At 41.3% G+C, this 19909-nt stretch overlaps 1 protein-coding gene across 1 annotated transcript; it reads right to left on the bottom strand.

The window, feature by feature from the left end:
• Positions 1–547: 547 nt before the first annotated feature.
• Cxcl1 (chemokine (C-X-C motif) ligand 1) lies at positions 548–2424 on the bottom strand. The gene is made up of 4 exons (NM_008176.3): positions 2289–2424; positions 2076–2199; positions 1880–1960; positions 548–1161 (listed from the first exon to the last, which is right to left on the bottom strand). Exons 1-4 carry the CDS (start codon positions 2356–2358, stop codon positions 1146–1148), a joined length of 291 nt encoding a protein of 96 aa, NP_032202.1. The 5' UTR covers positions 2359–2424; the 3' UTR covers positions 548–1145.
• Positions 2425–19909: the final 17485 nt, after the last annotated feature.

The following is a 19909-nucleotide window of genomic DNA, read 5'->3' as shown; positions in this document are numbered from 1 at the left end:
AAAGGAAAGATAATTACACAGTTTGGAAGACCCACATACCAAAGGGCTTGTTACCGTGTTTATAAGACTTCAAGAGTTTGTCAAGAATTTCAGAGCCAGGTGTATCCACTCTGCATAACTGTAATCCTGGCGTGCAGGGAGCCTGCAGAGGAAGGACTGAGAGTTCAAAGCCAGTCTAGACAGCTTTGCACGACCCCTCTATCCCGTTCAAGTCCTAACCAGGCCCGATCCTGCTTAGCTTCTGAGATAAGAGGAGATCGAGCTCGTTCAGGGTGGTCTGGCCGTAGACAATCCCTCTCTCAAAATTAAACAATAATAACAGCAAAGGTATTTTTTTAAAAAAAGGAACTTTTTTTTGAGTAAAAAAATTGGTCAGTGTAGAGCTAGAAATTATCAAGAAAGTTGGGGAATCATAGAATGTGTTTTTCAGGGGTAGCAATTGCTCCTCCTCAAGTATGCAAGTCATAAGAAATTCCAGCCATCATAGGTACAAGATTAACTACAAACCACCATGTCAAGAAGAATAAGACAAAAAGCACCCATGTTATTTTTTTTAATAAAACTTTTATTTTTACTTCATTTGTAACAGTCCTTTGAACGTCTCTGTCCCGAGCGAGACGAGACCAGGAGAAACAGGGTTAAAGAATGTAAAAGGGCATTATGCCCTACCAACTAGACACAAAATGTCCAAGGGAAGCGTCAACACGTGCGTGTTGACCATACAATATGAAAGACGACTTTCAATAAATAACTGACATTCTTTTCAAGACATACAAACACAGCCTCCCACACATGTCCTCACCCTAATACATACAAAACATAATACTAAACTCTATCTCTCTGCACTTCTTTTCGCACAACACCCTTCTACTAGCACAGTGGTTGACACTTAGTGGTCTCCCAATAAATATTAGTTTAATGAAATATTTTAAGCCTACCCATCTTTAAACTGAACAAGCAGAACTGAACTACCATCGATGAAATGTATCCACACTGTTAAATATTAATGTAAAATAAAAACCACACACTTTGTGGAATAAATAAATACATAAATAAATAGGACCCTCAAAAGAAATTGTATAGTGTTGTCAGAAGCCAGCGTTCACCAGACAGGTGCCATCAGAGCAGTCTGTCTTCTTTCTCCGTTACTTGGGGACACCTCTGCAATCAGAAAAGAGTCATTGTTACAAATAGTCATCAAAGCCTTTCTTCTTTTATTCCAGCCCCTGAGGCTCCAGATGGGCTTTCTACATGTCTACACTTGCACCCAGAGTTCTGTACTGTCGGTTCCTGTGGAGTCAATCACTTGACTTGGAAAACAAAAACAAACAAAAACAAAAACAAACAAACAAAAACCTACTTCAGCATGGGTTAATTTACAAGTGTGACTTTAATCCTCTCTCACTCACAACTCTGTGATATAGCTGCTATTATCTCCCCTACTTGGCTTAAATTCAATAAATTATGTAACATTCACAGAGACCTTAGCCTTGAACTCAGGGAAATCTCACTGGCAAAAGAAGGCTCGGGCATGCTTTGCCAGCCCCTAAGGAGACTTTTAAAGGCTATTGGCGACTTCTCCATCTTTTAGGAACTGTTGCCACTGACCATTTGCATAGGGGTTTTGAGTGTGGTAATAATTATACACAATAGTAATTGTGTAATATACAATAGTAATTGTGTCCAAGAGGACACAATTCTCTAGCATCAGAACCAATTAATGATCTCAAATTAAGGTCAATTACCAAAATAATAACCACAACTTTCCGACCTCCTGATAAACACAGACTTTCCTTGATAGAATTAACGTTCAGGGGTCATATGCCAGTACTCCCACCCTTGACTCTAGTCTCGGGTACAAACACAAGTCACAACTCACTTTAGCATCTTTTGGACAATTTTCTGAACCAAGGGAGCTTCAGGGTCAAGGCAAGCCTCGCGACCATTCTTGAGTGTGGCTCTGCAGAGAGAAGGATAGACCCACATGTTAGGCATTCCCACTAGGAGAAGTGTGGGGGCGCGGGAGGGTTTGGGCGAGTCTGGAAGTGGCAGAAGCTAACCGGGAAGATACTCACATGACTTCGGTTTGGGTGCAGTGGGGCCCTGAGGGCAACACCTTCAAGCTCTGGATGTTCTTGAGGTGAATCCCAGCCATGGTCTGCAGGCACTGACAGCGCAGCTCATTGGCGATAGGCGCCCCTATGGGAGAAGACTCTTGGTCAGCGGGACTGTGGGAGGCTGCGCTCACCAGAGGTCCCTCCTCCCCCAGTGGCAGTGGCGAGACCTACCTGTGGCCAGGCGGCTGGTGGCCAGCAGCAGCAGCGCTGCACAGAGAAGCGAGCGGGTGGCTGGGATCATGGTGCTGTGTTGGAGTGTGGCTGGAGTCTGGAGTGCTGGAACTGGTTAGAGGCTCTGAGTCCTGTTGTGGAGCTCTAGGGCTCCCGCGAGCCCCTTTTATGCTCGAAACTCCAGAGCTCCGGGCCAGGGAAATTCCCGGAGTACAGGGTGTTTCCCTGCAACCGGAAAGGACATCGCTCCTCCCCCTTGCTCCACTCCCAAGGATTAGACTCTGGGATTTTTGCTTTTTGCCCCAAAGTCCCAAAGGGGAGGGAGTGACGTGCTTCGCTGGACAAGTGACGGCTGGGGGGTTGGGGGGGGGAGGAGTAGTGAGACTTCAGAGTCTCCAGTGCTCAGGGCGAGGTGGGTCACACGCGTTATGTGCACGTGGGCGCCACGCCACCTAGGATTCCACTTGGTGTACTACAGTGATTTGCGGGGATGGAAGCTTGTCTTGTTTTTTGAGTGTGGCAGATTAACGCATTCTTTAAAAAGACATCTACCCTCTCTTATCCCACGTGAGGTGGTTTGCTTTTGCCAACTGTTTTTGTGGTAAATCACAGTTGGTGGTTTGTATCAGGGAGGCATGTGAAGAGGGTGAGGAGAAAGATCACTGTCAAGGTTAGGTCCCTGTTTATTTTAGAATGCTGTAGCAATCTCCTCTTTGTTTTTTGAGCTTGGGAACTTCCCGAAAGTCCGAACTCCCGGTGTGGTTCCTGAAGCATCCCTACCCTGCTGTATAGCAGGTCATATTTTGTTTTGACTAAGGAAAGTCCACGGGAAAGCTGTGGGTTTTTTTCTGGGCTGAGGAGGGGGTTCCTAGATATAAAAGGCCACAGATGTCACAAGCACCAGTCTAACAGCAAAGGGCTATGGCTTTATATAACTATTAGTCTACTTGTACAACTATTTTCATGCTATCTGAATCTATCTGTATTGTAAAACTGAGTCTTTGAATATTATTATTATTATTATTATTATTATTATTATTATTATTAATTACTACTCAGGGTTACCTAGAACTAGCTATTGAACTTCCAAGCCTTCTCCTCCCACCTTCCAAGTGCTTCTTAGACTCAGGAGCCAATACACCAGACTTAGATAATTACTGACATATTTGTTGCTCTCTATTTAAACAATTTCAGAATCTGCCTGAATGCAGTCTTAGGTCTCCAGATTGTTGTCGTTATTGTTGTTTGTTTGTTTGTGTTTGTTTTTGTCATTGTTGGTATTTGAATGTAGATCCTAGCTGAACATCCATTGATTCTATGTCTCTGTGAGGGAGAACTGGAGCTATCATGTAAGAAACCCTTGGTCTGGGTGTACTCTACATGTGGAGCTACAGAGGCAGCCTGACTATTAGGATTAAAACTTCAGCTTCAACGAGTCCCCACGCAATGGTCACTGGCAATCTCTCCAACCTCAAGTATGTTTCTCATCTGTAAAAGAAAGCCAATAGTAGCATTTGCTTCACAGAGCTGATATACTAAGATGAAATGTGCTAGCATCCGGGTGCTATTTAAGCATTTTGCAAATAGCTACCAAATAAAGGAAGAGACGTGGTACTCTACAACTTTATTGGCAACAAATTGAATGATCATAAAGGTGGGGTACTCAGATTAGGATTAATGCCCCATGAGAGTTCAGAGGTCATCTGTGCTGAGTCTTACTCCCTTCTTCCCTGAGGTCTCTGCAAGGAAATGGTAGCCATCTGCACAGGAGAGTCCTTCACCAAGCACTACACCTGTTTCCAAACTTCCTAAGATTAGCTGTTTTGAAGGGTACCGTGATAAGAGAATTCCTCCTTGTTTTACTATAGCTGGATGCCGCTGATATATACAAGCTGCAAATCACAGAACAACCTACTGGAGTCATGTCTTAAAAATAGAAGCTCACTAGGGCTGGAGGAATGGCTCAGCAGCTAAGAGCATGTTCTGTTCTTGCAAAAGAGGTAAGTTCAATTATCAGGCAATTCCCAATCATCTGTAATTCCAGCTCCAGGGACAGCTAACGCCTGATGCCTCAGCCGGCCCCTGTACTAACATATGCGCATCCACACTCAAGTGGATGAGTGAATGTACACAGTCAATGTAAAACATTTCCAATCTTTATTAAGTCTCAAAAATGTCCCTCATAGAACTAATATAAAAATACAACCACTTAACATCTGTAAAGTATCCTTCAAGTAAAAGTTACTGAAAGTAATGTTAACTAAAGCAAACCAGTAAGATATGAAATTATTGAAACTAAAAAATAACATTTTATACATTCCATTCAGTAAAAGGAAAGGCATAAATACAGAACGTACAATAGTGGTTGCCCAGGAGAAAGGGATTTAGAAATTTATTATTATTGTTTGTATGTGTGTGCATGTGTGTTGGATGTATGTGGAGGGTGCATGTGGAAACAGTGGTTGACACTGGGATGTTTATCTTGATTGCTTTCCAGCTTGATTTGGAGTCAGGGCTCCCCATTAACCTCACAGCTTTGGATAGACTGGCTGGCTGCCGAACCCTGGCATCTGCCCGTCTATCCAGGCCTCCACAGTGCTGTGATCATAGAGACATGCATTCAGTCACTCCTCATCGTTATTTTGGTGCTGGACACGTGAATTTAGGTCTCAATGCTTGGACAGCAAGTATTTTACCCACTGAACCATCTTTCCAGCCATGGAAGTTATCAAACAGACGTAGGGTTTCCATTTATATGATGAAGGCATTTTGGAAATGGATGGCAGTGATGGTTGCACAAGACTATACAAATATCATCAAGATGTACATTTTTTGTGATAAATTTTATGGCTCTTTTGTCATGATAAAAATTAAACAGAGTAAATAAAATGAATAAGTAGTAAATAAATCTGTTGAGGTTAATGGGTTTTATTGATTTTTTTTACTTAGCACATGAGTTACGGGGAGTTAAATTTTTTAATATAAGAAACAATATCCATGGAGATGCTGCGGATACAGGGAGGTGAGCTTAGGAACTGTCACGCTGAAGAAGGAAAGTAGGTTTACTTTACTGAGGAATCAAGTCCAGTGAAAGAGCTGTGTGCTCCAGAGGATGGATTTCTGGTTAGGATTTGAGAAAACAATGTTGAAGGTCCAAAGGTAGTGGACATTAATGGACCAAAGGATTGCAAGACCTGGGAAGGCCCCACTAGGATCAGAAGGCATCACATACCGTTTCATAAAAAAAAAATTATCAATTTACACAATTCCATTTACAATAAATAGTATTGTATAATTTGAGGATAGAAACAGGATAAAGTTAGTGAGGATGGAAACCTTAAGCCATAGAGAGGACAACTTAGAAATGATTCCCCACAATAGAGGAAAATGGCAATGCCCCAAGAAATTATTAATTCTCTATGTCGAATGCATTTATTATAAACTCGAAGTTCAACAGCCAGAAGGCCAAAGGTCATGGGTAAAAGTTTGGGCAAAGGGCTTGCTTATGTCTGTGTTCTTAGATGTGGCACGTTCTAGAGAGAATGATGTCCTCAGTGGGGCTCTTCTTGAAGACTGAGCTCATGAATCCTCTAACGGTTCTGAAATGGAGGAGGTTAAAAGCCGTGAGAACAGGTAGGAAAGCCAGTTGGTTAGAAAAGAGGACTCACTCATGGACTATATAGAAGTCCCGCATGTAACAGGTAGATATAAAAACCCAGGCACTATTGTAGATGCCAACAGGAGCTTGCTGACCAGGAGCCTGATACAGCTGTCTCCTGAGAGGCTCTGCCAGGGCCTGACAAATACAGAAGTGGATGCTCACAGCCATCCATTGGATGAAGCACAGGGAGCTAGAGAAAGTACCCAAGGAGCTGAAGAGGTTTGCAGCCCGATAAGAGGAACAACAATATGAACTAACCAGTACCCCCAGAGCTCCCAGGGACTAAACCACCAATCAAAGAAAACACAGGGAGGGACTCATGGCTCTAGCTGCATATGTAGCAGAGGATGGCCTAGTCGGTCATCAATGAGAGCAAAGGCCCTTGGTCCTGTGAAGGCTCTATGACCCAGAGTAGGAGACTGCCAGGGCCAGAAAGTGGGAGTGGGTGAGTTGGTGAGCAGGGGGAGGGGGGAGGGGATAGGAGATTTTCGGAGGGGAAACGAGGAAAGGGGATAACATTTGAAATGTAAATAAAGAAAATATCTCATAAAAAAATAGGTAGGTATAAAACCAAATAATGCGTTCAGGGTACTCTGCAATTGGAGGGTGCTGGTGGCTACACAGAGAGCATCCTTGTCAGGCCCCCGAAAGCACTCAGATGTTCTGAAGAGAGGAGAAACACTGTTCGTGGTGGTGCAGGAGTGAGGATCATGTCTGCAAACTGCTTTGTAAGAGATTAAAAACTGGATCATGGCAGTCGTAATGATGCAGTGTGAGTGGATGCTGGAGGGCAAAGGAAACGTTTGGGGTTATAAAGATGAGGCCTGGAGCACTAGGGATGAGAAATAAAAGGGCTTGCAGTTGGGTATGAGACTGTCAAGCAGTGGTGATAAGGACGGGTCTCTCAACAGTGTTGTCAGGCACAGTGGCTTCTCAAAAGCCTCCTGTCCTTGAGGAACGTGTGCAAAGCACATTGCCCTTTTGTATATCTCTCTGCTGATGTGCTTCCACGTGACCCGCTGAATTGTGGGTAAAAAGCTGAAGCTGTGTGATCATATCCGGAACTTGCATTCAGATCCAAGATTGACTCCTGGTCTTAAAGCCAGTATTTCACAAGACAAGAAAACCAGTGACCAGAAGGAAAGGACAGGTTGCAAATCTGTATCAAGTCTGTGCGTTGTGTTCTAGGTGTCTATCTTTCTTCTTGAACAATATGGATTTTTTTTCTTCTTTTTCAACTATCCAATTTATTCTAGGAACCTACACTGGGATGTGACGATAATAGTCACCTCCATAGGCGCTGCAGCCTAGAGACCCTCTGCTTTGCTTTGACTGTCTCCTCCAAGCTTCCTTTGAAATTTTATTTCTCTTTGTAAGGGTCTTCAGGTGAGGCCTTTAAGATGTGCTTAGGAGACTAAGGCACTGCCTGGTAAGAGGATTAATGCTGCTGTTTTAGAACTTGGTTGGCTGCAGCAGGCAGTGGTGGTGGTGATAACAGGGTGGTTTGGACCAGCTCTCTCCCTCTCCCCCTCCCTCTCTCCCTGCCTCACCTGATGACTTACTCCTTGACAACGTTATGATGCTCATCAAGGCCCTCATCAGTACCATACTCTGGAACTCACCAACCTCCAATGTCCAGAACAGTAAGAGGTAAATTCATTTACTCTCTAAGCTACTCAATCCATAGCATTCTGTTATAGCAACAGAAACAAGACTAGGCAACTCTTGTTGTTTATTTGCAACACCAAATGCTTCAAATTCACCATGAAATTCTCAGGTATTCCCAACACCAGGAATTCTGGAATTCTGGTTGAGTGTTGAGGTGTGAGAAGGGTCTAGACCAATGGGTCTCAGCCTTCCTAATGCTGTAACCCTTTAATACATTTTCTCATGTTGTAGTGACTCCCAATCATCAATTTTTGTTGCTACTTCATAACTGTAATTTTGCTAGTTGTAAATTATAATGCAGATATCCGTGTTTTCCAATGGTCTTGGGCAACTCCTGTGAAAGGGTTGTTTGACCTCCCAAAGGGGCTTTGGCGTACAGGTTGAGAACTTCTGGTCTAACTGGTCTGTGCATCCTATCTTTTTTTACTTGATCTCAAAGTACAGGAAGCAGTGGTAAGAAGGAAATCCCAGTACAGACTGGCCAAGCTTGGTTTTGTCATCAAGAAGAGTCCCAAACAATACTTTATAATCATAGGTCATAGTCCACATTACTGTTTCCCGAAATAACTTTTGTGGGTTATGCCAATATTTAACTATAATGGAATAACACATAGTAGGCTAGAACTGCATCTTAACAGACTATACCACAGTGTACTGTGTGTTCTTCACTAAAGTATTGTTTTGTGGCCCTTTCATGTTTTATACATGTGAGTGAATATGTAACACTAATTGCTTGAGTCAGAAGATGAAGAAGAAAATCAACCTGGAAACCACAACACTCTTCTGCTCCATCAAACATTGGACACACAGACAGACACATATACATACATACAGGACACATACACACAGCCCCAACTGTGAGCTTACTTTGCTGAATATTTCCAATCAGGAAGAAAGTAAGCCAAGTAAAAAACATGCTGCTCAGATTTCATCACTCCTTAGAAGTTTGCACAGCAGAGAGCTACAGTAAATTGCTGCCCAGCCTGGCCTTTTCCTGGCAGGCATGGCTGCTCCGGATGCTCTTGCTGCTAATATTGGCAGTGTGACAATGTTCACAGCAGAGATAAAAGATTAACATAGTACCAGCACTGGTTGGCTTAGCAAATTTTCTTTGAAATTTTTGGTCAATTAGGTCCCAGCCATTTATTCCATTATCTAACAAAAGATGTTTCTTCTGGCAGGCAAGAAATAGAGGTGAAGAAAGAAGTAAAATTATCATACCTCAGCACTACACCCCACTTCCTCCTAGATAAAACTGAAATGTAATCCCTTGTGAGGTTGGAGGTATGGCTGGGTGGTTGTGAGCACATGCTGATGTTTCCCAGGACCAGAGTTTGTTTTCCAACATCCGCATGGGATGGTTCAGAACTGCCTCTCACTCCAGTTCAAGAGTATCTTATACCTTTTCCTGGACTCCATAGGTACCACACACACACATCTTCATACACCCACACATATGCACACACACACACACACAGAGAGAGAGAGAGAGAGAGAGGAAGAGAGAGAGAGAGAGAGAGAGGATCAAAGACAGACACAAACTAAATAAATCAATGAAAATATTTGTCTGTCTACTCAACATTCTCTTCTGATTTTGATAAAACATTTTCCTTAAATAATATACTCAACAAGCCAGACTGTTTATAATCAAGCATGACAATTACAAGTGCTATCAATACTATTTAGTAAAAATATATCCTTTCTGTATGTTTTTATCTACATACCAAGGCTGAAGTTGTATGTGAGCTTTTCTAGCAGTAACACTTTCTTATAGCAACATTTCAATTTATTACAGAGATTCAATACATACCTGATTACAGGTTAGACAAGCAATGCATATACCACATTAAAAGATCTAGGTCTTAGACTGTGGGCATCAGGATAAAACTTTGAATTTTGATAAAACTTTGTCTGTGCATAGGCAAGTGCCAAGGACCAGACATCCCTTGGAAAAGGGGTAGTTGTTGCAAAAGCAACAACTCAAAGTCAAATCATGGATCCAAGCTGATGGCCTGTGTTCTGCTTGATATAGCTTTTCCAGCCTGCTTCTCTCTTCTCTATTCTGCTTTCTCTCTGGAGATTTCTCTGTCTATATTCATCTTGCTAGCTACTCTACAGTATCTCTTGGTGGTCTGTGTCCTGTTTGCTTGTGTGTGTGTGTGTGTGTGTGTGTGTGTGTGTGTGTGTGTGTATCTGTCTGCCTGTCTGTCTGTCTGTCTGTCAGTTCTCCAAGCTGTTCTCTCTTTTTATCCTAAATATTCTCTGGCTCATCTCCTGCAGAACACAGATATGGTCTCTTACTTTACATATTAATCTAGTCGCTGAATCCAGGATTCCTTTTGATTATCTTATGAACTCTACCCTGAAATTACCATTTCTACCACACCGGGGCCTAGCCTCCCTCTGAACTAGGCTGGCCTTGAACTCAGGAGTCTGCCTGCTTTTGTTTTGTATTAAATGTATATTTTCACAGAATATTTCTTGTGGTGTTAAGAACAAAAAGTAAAAGGAAAGGTCCTGATGGTAAAAGTCTTTGGGAAACAATTGTCTATTCTTTGTAGTCTGTCTCTGCCCCATTTCTTGCATATGGTCCATATACACAGAATGCTGGATTATTATCTAATAGTGCAATGGCCATTTGGGTTTCAGTATAATTTCCCCTCCTGCTGCAATTATGGCTATTCTTTGACCTTCAGGCAAATCCATATTCTCTACGACTAAGATCTCTTGTTGGTAGGTCAAAGAAGCAATTGATTATGTGCCATTTGATGATATGAGTAGCAAAAACATCAAGAGGTTGGAAGTCAACTAGATTTCCCTAGACCTATGAACTTGAGCTTGAGAGAATTATCAACTATTTTGAAATAGAGTATATATCTATCTATTGTATAGATAATCTATCTATCTATCTATCTATCTATCTATCTATCTATCTATCTATCTATCTATCTATCTATGTACCTACCTATCATCTAACTAAATGCCTATGTCTGTCTGTCTGTCTGTCTGTCTGTCTGTCTGTCTATCTATCTATCTATCTATCTATCTATCTACTTACCTAAATATCTATCCATCCATTCACCCACCTACCCACCCATCCATCCATCTACCTACCTACCTATCATCTAACTAAATGCCTATGTATCTCCTTATGTATGTATGTATGTATGTATGTATGTATGTATGTATGTATGTTTGTATGTATGTATGTATCTACCTATCTATCTCTATTCATCTATCTATCATCTTTTTTTTTTTTTTTTTTTTTTTTTGGTTTTTTGAGACAGGGTTTCTCAGTGTAGCCCTGGCTGTCCTGGAACTCACTTTGTAGACCAGGCTGGCCTTGAACTCAGAATTCTGCCTGCCTCTGCCTTCTGAGTGCTGGGATTAAAGGCATGCACCACCACGCCCAGCTATATCATCTATTTTTGTAGCTTAAGACCTTAATGCACTGTTCTCATTTGCCCCAAGACAGTTTCTTTTGTCTGTTGTCAAGCTAGTTTTTTTTATAATGTTAATTATAATTGTTCATATTCTAAGCCATGAGAATTTCAACAAAAGAATTTGCTTCCCAAATTGCTGTTATCAATCATGTAAGAGGTTAATCATGAATCAACAGTCACCAGCTGTTGTCACTTCCTGGGAGAGTATTGTCACAGATCCGGAGAAAGTGGAATCCTGGGAGACACTGATCACAAGTCTCAGCATGTGGTCTCGAAGATCTGATTGAGCTCATGGGACTGAGGTTGAATGGAGTAGAGTGGAAACTGTTTTAATGAAGCTGTGGCCTCGGGCAGAAGTAGAGAGAGCAGAGAGAGCAGAGAGAGAGCAGAGAGAGCAGAGAGAGCGGAGAGAGCAGAGAGAGCGGAGAGAGCAGAGAGAGAGAGCAGAGAGAGCAGAGAGAGCAGAGAGAGCAGAGAGAGCGGAGAGAGCAGAGAGAGAGAGCAGAGAGAGCAGAGAGAGCAGAGAGAGCAGAGAGAGCGGAGAGAGCAGAGAGAGCGGAGAGAGCAGAGAGAGCAGAGAGAGCAGAGAGAGCAGCATTGGAGCAAAGGCTTAGCCGCACTTCCCTCTCTCATGCTTGGACTCAGGAAATGCTACTTCATGGGTTGCAGCTACTTGTCAGGCTCATGACTCAACAAACTGAAATATTGCCAAATGAGATTTTGTTTCAAAATTCAGGCTGCTCACTCATAGCACATATGTTGCTAGATGTGATTAGTTACCTTAAGGTCAGCTCTGCGCTTGTTGTTAGGCAGCTAAGAGAAGCCACAGATGAAGCAGAAGGAGAAACATCATGACCTTGGGCACAGAGGTCAACAGGATGCCAGCAAACGGTCATGCCATTTCCCTTCTTGGTAAAGTCAGGCTCACGAGCACTTTATGCAAATGAAAGATGAAAAATAACTCTGGAAGGCTGCTTCTGAGTGGTAAATGGCAAATACATGTGTGTGTGTGTGTGTGTGTGTGTGTGTGTGTGTGTGTGTATGTGTGTGAGTGTGCATCTAGGTCTAACTTTTGGATGATGTCACCTTATTTTAGAATGTAGCTTTTACCATCCTTTTAGAAGATACAAAGTTTGAGGTACTTGTCATGAATCCTGTGAACAGAGGTGGGTGTCATTTTGAAGAGTGACTTACTTTGCCCAATTCAAGCTCTCACTGGAAAAATAATTCTTGAATAATTATTTAAATTATGAGTACAAACTTCCTCAAGTAAAATGTAGTGACGGCATCTTTAAAAGGCAGTGCTAGAAAAAGCATATACTTAGTAGCCAAGGAAAGAGTCATAACCCCAGGGATACCCTGCGAGTTAGACCTTGGCCAGCGAGCACTTCTTGGCATTTGGTACTGCTAATCTCTAGTCAGGCCAGTTCACTTGTGCTCAGAGCTTATTGCTAAATTGTGGGAAATTTTTAGCCCTTATCAACGGTTGGTAACAAAAGTTTAGTCATAATAAAAATGTTTACACCATAAGTATGCAAATGGTCCACACTGGGGATTTAATTTAATTTTTAACTATTTTCTAAGAGCTGGCCTAGCAACACACTCTTGCTTCTAGCTCCTTATGGCTGATCTCTCCCCCAGCATTCTCTGCTAAGTCTCTTTAGTTGTTTTCCTTCTTTCATTCATGGAGGGATTTTTTTCCCCTCACTTCACCACTGAGGCAGCTGTCACACACTAAAGATGCTTAAGAGTTTGTTCCCATAAAACAGATGCTGGAAATACCATTTTCTCTTTAAACCAAAGTGTTACTATCTAAGAGAAAATGTTGAAAGACAAAGGATTTCTTCCGAAGGATCATTAACAATGTGGTCACCTCTTAATACATGACTTGGGGGCTGGAGAGACGTGATGTTCTCTTTCAAGTAATGATTAATGGACTCCAACTGAGGATTCTCGGTGACCAGTTCTCTGAGTCACCCTCATTGGCAGATGGTTGAAAAGATCGTAAGAGAACAGAGATGTATAATTTAGAAGTGTATGGGAGGAGAAAGTGATTAACCCGACTAATGATCCGTGCTATCGTACCCACAGGGTAAGGCAGAGATGTGTGAAAATCTAGTCCCAGGCTTTAGCACACTATACCATGCAGATAGTATACATGAACTGTTCTAGGCATGAAGCCTATAGACAAATTTCCCATTTCCTGGTGTCCTCTTCTGAGACTTTTACTGTCTGTGTCAGCATGACAACATTTTGTTCCAGGAAAAGTCTTACAAAAACCCCCCACAGTTGTACTTCAGTGCAGACCTTTACTACAGGCCTTGGAAGAAACGTGTGTATGGGTTAGTCAGTGCCGTCAGACAGACAGGTTTGAAGCCTTATCAACTAGGCTCCTTGACATCCACCAAGGTACTGAAGCTCTATCAAAGTCTTCTCGTTGAGTAAATGCCATCGAGCAAAGGCTTAGTTTTTCTTCATTAAAGGTTTCTTTGTTGTTGTTGTTGCTGTTCTTGTTATGATTTTGAAGATGACACATTCCACCATAAGAATAATGAAGATAATACCTTACAAAACTACTTCTTTTCTGTTATAATTACAACCCTGACTTTTCAGACATTTGCCTTGAAAGTCTCTACAATCATAGTGCTGTAGTTTGGATATAGGTCGAATGAGTCTCACAGAAACTCAAGTTGAAAGTTTTACACTCCACCCTTGTGCTGCTGTTGGAAAGTGATAAAGAGTTTTTTATGAGGTGCATACTGGAACAATGGCTTTAGGTCATTGTGGATTTGGCCTCTGCTGGCTTCCTGTCTCACCCTGTAAGCTCTCTCTTACATATCTATCTGCCAAGGTGTCATCCTGCATTAGGCAATGAGGCTGGGAGCACCCTCAGGCAGTTAAGTACAAAGAGCCATATGAATCTTTTTTTACAGAGTACCTAACCTAGCCTCGGCTATCATTATAACGAAGACAGGGTACTATACTTAGCAAACATATAGTCTGTTTCCTGTGACATTTTGATTTCAGAATATCTTGCTCTATAGTGGTTTCTTCACTTTGAATCTAATGTTTTCCAGCACTCTAGATATGCAAGGTACCCTGAAGGTAGGCAGGTGAGTCACCTGTTTTGAGAAGGAGGAAACTTGGCACAAAATCAGAACCACTTCCTCTTGTCTTATTAAATGTTGCTTTAAGCTCTTCTGTTGAAATGTTCTAGGCTCAAAAAATAATCCACAGCCCTGACACACTGTGTCTTTCTAAAATGGATTGCTTACTGACTGTGTACCACTGTGCAAGTGACCATAGGAATGGGAATGGTTCAAAGACAATTTGCTGGACTCAGATCTGGAAATGACTGAGCTGTGCAACCGACCTCAAGTTAGCTATCACATCTACTTTTCCAGAAACCATGAAAAATCTCTAATTATTCGATTATGATGACTACAAAGATCTCTATATTCTTTGCTGTATGGAAAATTATTAATATTCAAATGATATGGCTCTCCAGGCTTCCAAAGAGTTCATGATAAAGAAGAATTATTTGGCAAAACAGCAAAGAGGGTGAGAATTAAAATATACATGGAGTATCTGCTCTGGGCAGCCAGGATTCTGGCTTTTTCTGTGCATGAATTCATTTAACTGTCACAGCAACTTCACAAGGAAGGGTTTTAATATTGCACAGGTGGGGCAAGTGGGGTTCAGGGAGGTTGACCTACATCATAGGCAACAAATGAAGGAGTTAGTGTTCTTAGCCGGCCACTTCTCAGTAAATGCTCTCAGTGAGAGACACACCCCTGAGACAAATGAAGGCAATAGGAGCAGAGAGAGGTGATCATGGACAACTGTGTCAGGTCATTCTTCAAATTTTGTCTTTTATAAAACTACTTTCAGCCAGGTGGTGGTGGTGCATGCCTTTAATCCCAGCACTTGGAAGGCAGAGGCAGGTGGATTTCTGAGTTCGAGGCCAGCCTGGTCTACAAAGTGAGTTCCAGGACAGCCAGGGCTACAGAGAAACCCTATCTTGAAAAAAAAAAAACCCAATAAATAAATAAATAAATAAATAAATAAGTAAATAAATAAATAAATAAAAACTACTTTCAACTTATTTCAATTCTTTTTAATATAAGATAGACCACAGTAGAAACCTCGTTAATGGTTTAAGAATAATACTTTAAGTAGATCTAAGAGTACCAAAAATCATTATTTTTTTAAGTGTAAAAATGTGTCCAAATTTCTGTGGCACTTTGATTATAGCTTATTAATTGAGTTGTTATGTTAACTGTTATTACTATATTGGTTAAACACTGAGTTAAGTCTTTCCAATTATCCTTGACTCCTTGTTCTTCTTCTCTGAATTTCTTCTCCTGTTTGTTTTTGCACATTAGGGCATGGAAATAAAGAGTCAACATCAAGGTCACACAGAGATATAGAGAAGGGATCAGAGCCAGTTGGGACCAGGCCACCCTTCACGTCCAGGCCACACTGTCCTTTGAGTCCATGTGAGGAACAAAGATCATTCATGGTACATAGAGGAGTTTACAGTGGATTAATGTGTGCATGAAACTTTTCAGAAGTTTAAAACTGCAAAATGTTTTAAAAGTTTGACAGAGAGAAGTTTCATGAAGCCCAAAGGGCATAATGCCCTTTGGGATCATCCTAAAAGGAAGAATGCAAATTTCAGTTTAAAACTGAGCACAGAAAGAAACATTTATCTTAAACAACAAAATAACACATTACAAATTTAGAAAGTTGAGAAAATAGCAGGAATATAAACTGCATTGAAAATAGTGTCTCTTTATTATTTAGCCATTGTTTTGTTGTTGCTATTGTTGCTTTGTTTTGTTTCCATCCTGTCTAGAGGTGAAAGATGTTTGAGTTCCTGCTTAAATTTTCTGCTTAAGTCTGTACCCTCACTCCTCTCAGTGATGAACCCTATCACCTTTAAGCTGAAATAATGCCTTTTCTACCCTACATTGCTATTGGTCAGTGTTTTATCACAGTAACAGAGATGACACTAGAACACAACTTCATATACAGAGTTTTCTGTCTTACAGGTGCATGATCTACAAACAGTGAAGTCTTGGTAGATTCTATGTAACATGCTCCAATTCCAGTCAAGCATGATCATTCCAAACACATACCAAAAAATGCATGAAGATGAACAATTGAAGACATTGATTATATTGAACACATTTTGAGATGATTCCTTTAGTGTAGGACTGAAACAGGCTTACCTATCTGCATACAACTCTACACCCTACTAATAGGAAGACTATCTTCTAGCTATCTGCACTTTGACCTTATTTCTCCACAGCTGTGCCATGCTAGCCTGGATGATTCAGACACAGTCTGACTTCTGCATCAGGAAGCTGAAAATATATGTATAGTGAACAAAAAGGCATTTACAAAAGGTATTCTCACTAGGAAGGCTAATACACTAGAGACATCCAGAATGTGACCGTGAACCAATAAATATCACTAAACATATGCTAAATTTGACTCCTTAGCTGGAGTTCAAAAGTGCTTACAGCTGTACCAGCGTCACACAACACCAGAAGAGCCAAGAGAGGAAGTGGCGGTAAAAGGAAGAGAACACAGTTCTAATCAGCTTCATTGAAACATAGGACGTCAGCATATTTTTTAAAACTAAATGACATACATTCCTGGGACCCTTTCCATAGCTTTGGCAAAAGCTTGCCCTGCCAAGGGGTTGAGCTTCTTTGTGGTCATGCACCTATTACTGTCTTGAAGTTCTGATCTGCTTGATTGAACGTGGTTGCTTAAATTCTGTAAAACTGTTCACCCTCATGTTTAGATTAGGAACCGACCCTAGTAACTAGTAACTGCGATGAAGGTCAGAGTAGTGAATCAGAACTATGTCACCACAGTGCGCTTAACTAATGCTTTCCAATAGCTTATGCTAAAAGAGGTAGTTTTTTTTTTCTTGGCACTAATCTGGAATCTTGATCCAGTCATAGAAATTTCCATCTGTCTTTTTAATCCTTGCCCAAACCAGTCAGCTCTACAAAAACTTTTGTATGTTCAGTATGGATCTGGCATGTTTAGGAGCTAAATATCTTTTATGCCTTTGCCTGAAACAGCCTAAAGTCTGCTCTATTAAAATGTGCAGGTTGAGTTTGAGTTTATTAAGTTTGTGGGCTGAATATCTTAAATATCCCCCGTGCCTTCTTTTGTAGCTCCTTGAGGCAGCTTCTCCTGGGAATTATCCTGGTTTATCTGCAGAGTAGCAGTGCCCTGTTTCACAGATAGAGGCATCTGTGATGGAAATGCTTGGGAAAGGGTATTTTAAAGGGAGATTTTTAAATCCTTGGGAAATCCCATGTGTGGACAGAGCTTCCTCGCTGTGTCCATTAAGTATGCCTTCAGGAATCTGTGACTCACGGGCTAGGCATGTTGAGGTTAGAGCTGAACCAAGAGAAGGAACTCTTGGCTGCTGAGCCAGAGTGACAATGAAAGACTGTTCAGCGTAGTTTTCTCAGATCTTCTTTATAATTCTAGAGGAATGGGATTCACTTTCAGCTCTTGTTGTTAAAGAGAGAAACTCCAAGTAGTCTTATAAGAGTAGAATAGTAGTCTGAGCAGGGCCTCGTAGGCTGGGAAGAATGGAACTTGCTCTTTACCCGTATGAGGGAACACAGGGGGAATGAGAAAAGGGATTCTCAGAAAGTAGGCAGTTTCTCTTTCAGGATACTAGTAGATGTATGGGTTCTATCACACCCAGAAGTGAAAGGTCCACCTCAGGGGTTCTCAACTTGTGAGTTATGACCCTTTCGGGGGACCAAACAACCCTTTCACAGTAATCGCCTACAACCATTAGAAAACACATACTTATATCACTATTCATAGCAGTAGCAAAATTACAGTTATGAAGTAGCAATGTAAATAATTTTATGGTTGGTGTCACTACAACACGGGGAACTGTATTTAGAGTCATAGCATTAAGACTGAGAACCACTGGTCTATACCATATAGAGGGAGCAGTATGAACAAAGATTCATAAGCAACAAAGTGCAAGGCTAAAGTTGAAGGAGGAGGATGAGAGAAGAGTTCCATAGAAGATTCTGGAAAAGGTAGACGTGAAAAGGTAGGGAAAATGAAATGTTATGAGGTTCAGGAGCATCAGCTGGATCCTGAGGTTCTGGCACGCGAGCATGTCCTCAAGGTTAAAGTCAGGGGAAGGCACGGTGAGGTTTACATTCACCAGTTTCACTTGACAGGAAAGGATAGATAATGGAGAAACCGGGGGAGGTTAGATTCATTACAGGATTTCTAACTGATAGGACCAATGGTGAGGTGGGGGCTTGGCTTAGCACAATGGGGCAAGAAGGAGAAATGTTTCACTTAAACACAGAAACATAAAGCAGCTAAGCCAAAGGCTAATCAGAATAAGGCAACTACTTATCCATATCTCAGGCCATATGTCATGTCTCCTTACCATACCATACCATACCATACCATACCATACCATACCATACCAGGCAATGTATGTTAGAATACTTATCAGATTCAAGCACAGCTAGAATTAATGATGTGACACTCATGGAGTAGAACTACCAACTGATGTTAAGAAGTTGAGATGAGCAGGGTATAAAATTATACCTACAGTGGAATCCAAATTGTACAGCATACACACAGCATAAGAAATGAAAAGATGATACCCACACCTGGTTTCTGGGTATCAAGATGATAAGCAGTTACTGTTTTGTTTTGTTTTTCCCTATTAATGGATCATGCCTACAGTGAAAAGCTACAGAAATAGGGGTTAAGAAGAAAAGATAGATGGGAGCAAGGGAAAAAGGAAAGGTTGTATAAGGGAAGGATAGAAAGGACAAAAGGGAGAGATGTTCAGAACTTGCACTGGATGGTGTACAGGAGACAGAGACAATATTCTTATAGGGCCCCTCCTGGAGACCATGGCACTAGGCTTGCCATCATAGTAGTGTAGGGAAAGGCTCCATGACACACGGGCTGAGGGATGAGTAAGTCGTCACCTTCTTCTGACTATCCTTTGGCTTAGCTGCTGATGTGACCAGAGGGAGGATGTGATTGTTAGAGAAGCAACAGGATTCAAGTCAGTTTTCTTGGTCAGAGGTTATCAGGCTTAAAGTCAAGCCTGTGACTAACAGGCTCTACCCAGCTCATCTCTTGTTTCTGATTTCCTAATTAAGCATTTGCATACATACATACATGTGTGTTTGTCTGTCTGTCTGTGTGTGTGTGTGTGTGTGTGTGTGTGTGTGTGTGTGTGTGTGTAGATATATTTGATGGATGGGACAAAAGCCCCATGAACAGGTTTTATTGAGCACATAAAGAACTCTATTAATTCTGGTTGAAAAATAAGCTCCAATCTTTAATGCTCAGAGAAAGAAAAAGCTTTCCTCCTATTTTGCTGAAAGTAAGACATGAAGGTTTACAGACCTCTAGTTGCAGCTTTTATACTATAGAGGGTCAAAATTACTTGCCTAAGTCCAGGAATTCTATAGAATCATTATTAGGAATTACTAAATTACCAATTCGTCTACATAGCATTACTACAAGAGAGTACATCTTCATTGATCTGCAGAAAATCTGCCAAATAGGGTGGGCTAATTCCCAGGAATTGTGATACTATTTAATAATGACATACAACAGGGTAAACTATCTCCAGAAAGTTACTTGTTTTCCTTAGGATGGATGGATAGATAGATAGATAGATAGATAGATAGATAGATAGATAGATAGATAGATGATAGACAGACAGACACATAGATGCTGAGATTGATGTAGACTTTCTCAACCTCAAAGCTCTCCCCTAGTGACACATCTCCAATAAGGCCGTACCTCCTAAT

The sequence above is a fragment of the Mus musculus genome, chromosome 5, assembly GCF_000001635.26.
Source record: "Mus musculus strain C57BL/6J chromosome 5, GRCm38.p6 C57BL/6J".
Classification (NCBI taxonomy): domain Eukaryota; kingdom Metazoa; phylum Chordata; class Mammalia; order Rodentia; family Muridae; genus Mus; species Mus musculus.
The sequence above is the reverse complement of the archived record's forward strand: the minus strand, read 5'-3'. Positions and strand labels throughout refer to the sequence as shown.

What these genes read in the sequence shown, in the direction of transcription:
- Cxcl1 (NM_008176.3), bottom strand. Translation starts at nt 2,358, where the DNA reads ATGATCCCAGCCACCCGCTCGCTTCTCTGTGCAGCGCTGCTGCTGCTG. An exon ending in CACCAGCCGCCTGGCCACAG is followed by an intron (nt 2,200 to 2,288) that starts GTAGGTCTCGCC and finishes CTTCTCCCATAG; the next exon opens with GGGCGCCTATCGCCAATGAG. An exon ending in TGCACCCAAACCGAAGTCAT is followed by an intron (nt 1,961 to 2,075) that starts GTGAGTATCTTC and finishes TTCTCTCTGCAG; the next exon opens with AGCCACACTCAAGAATGGTC.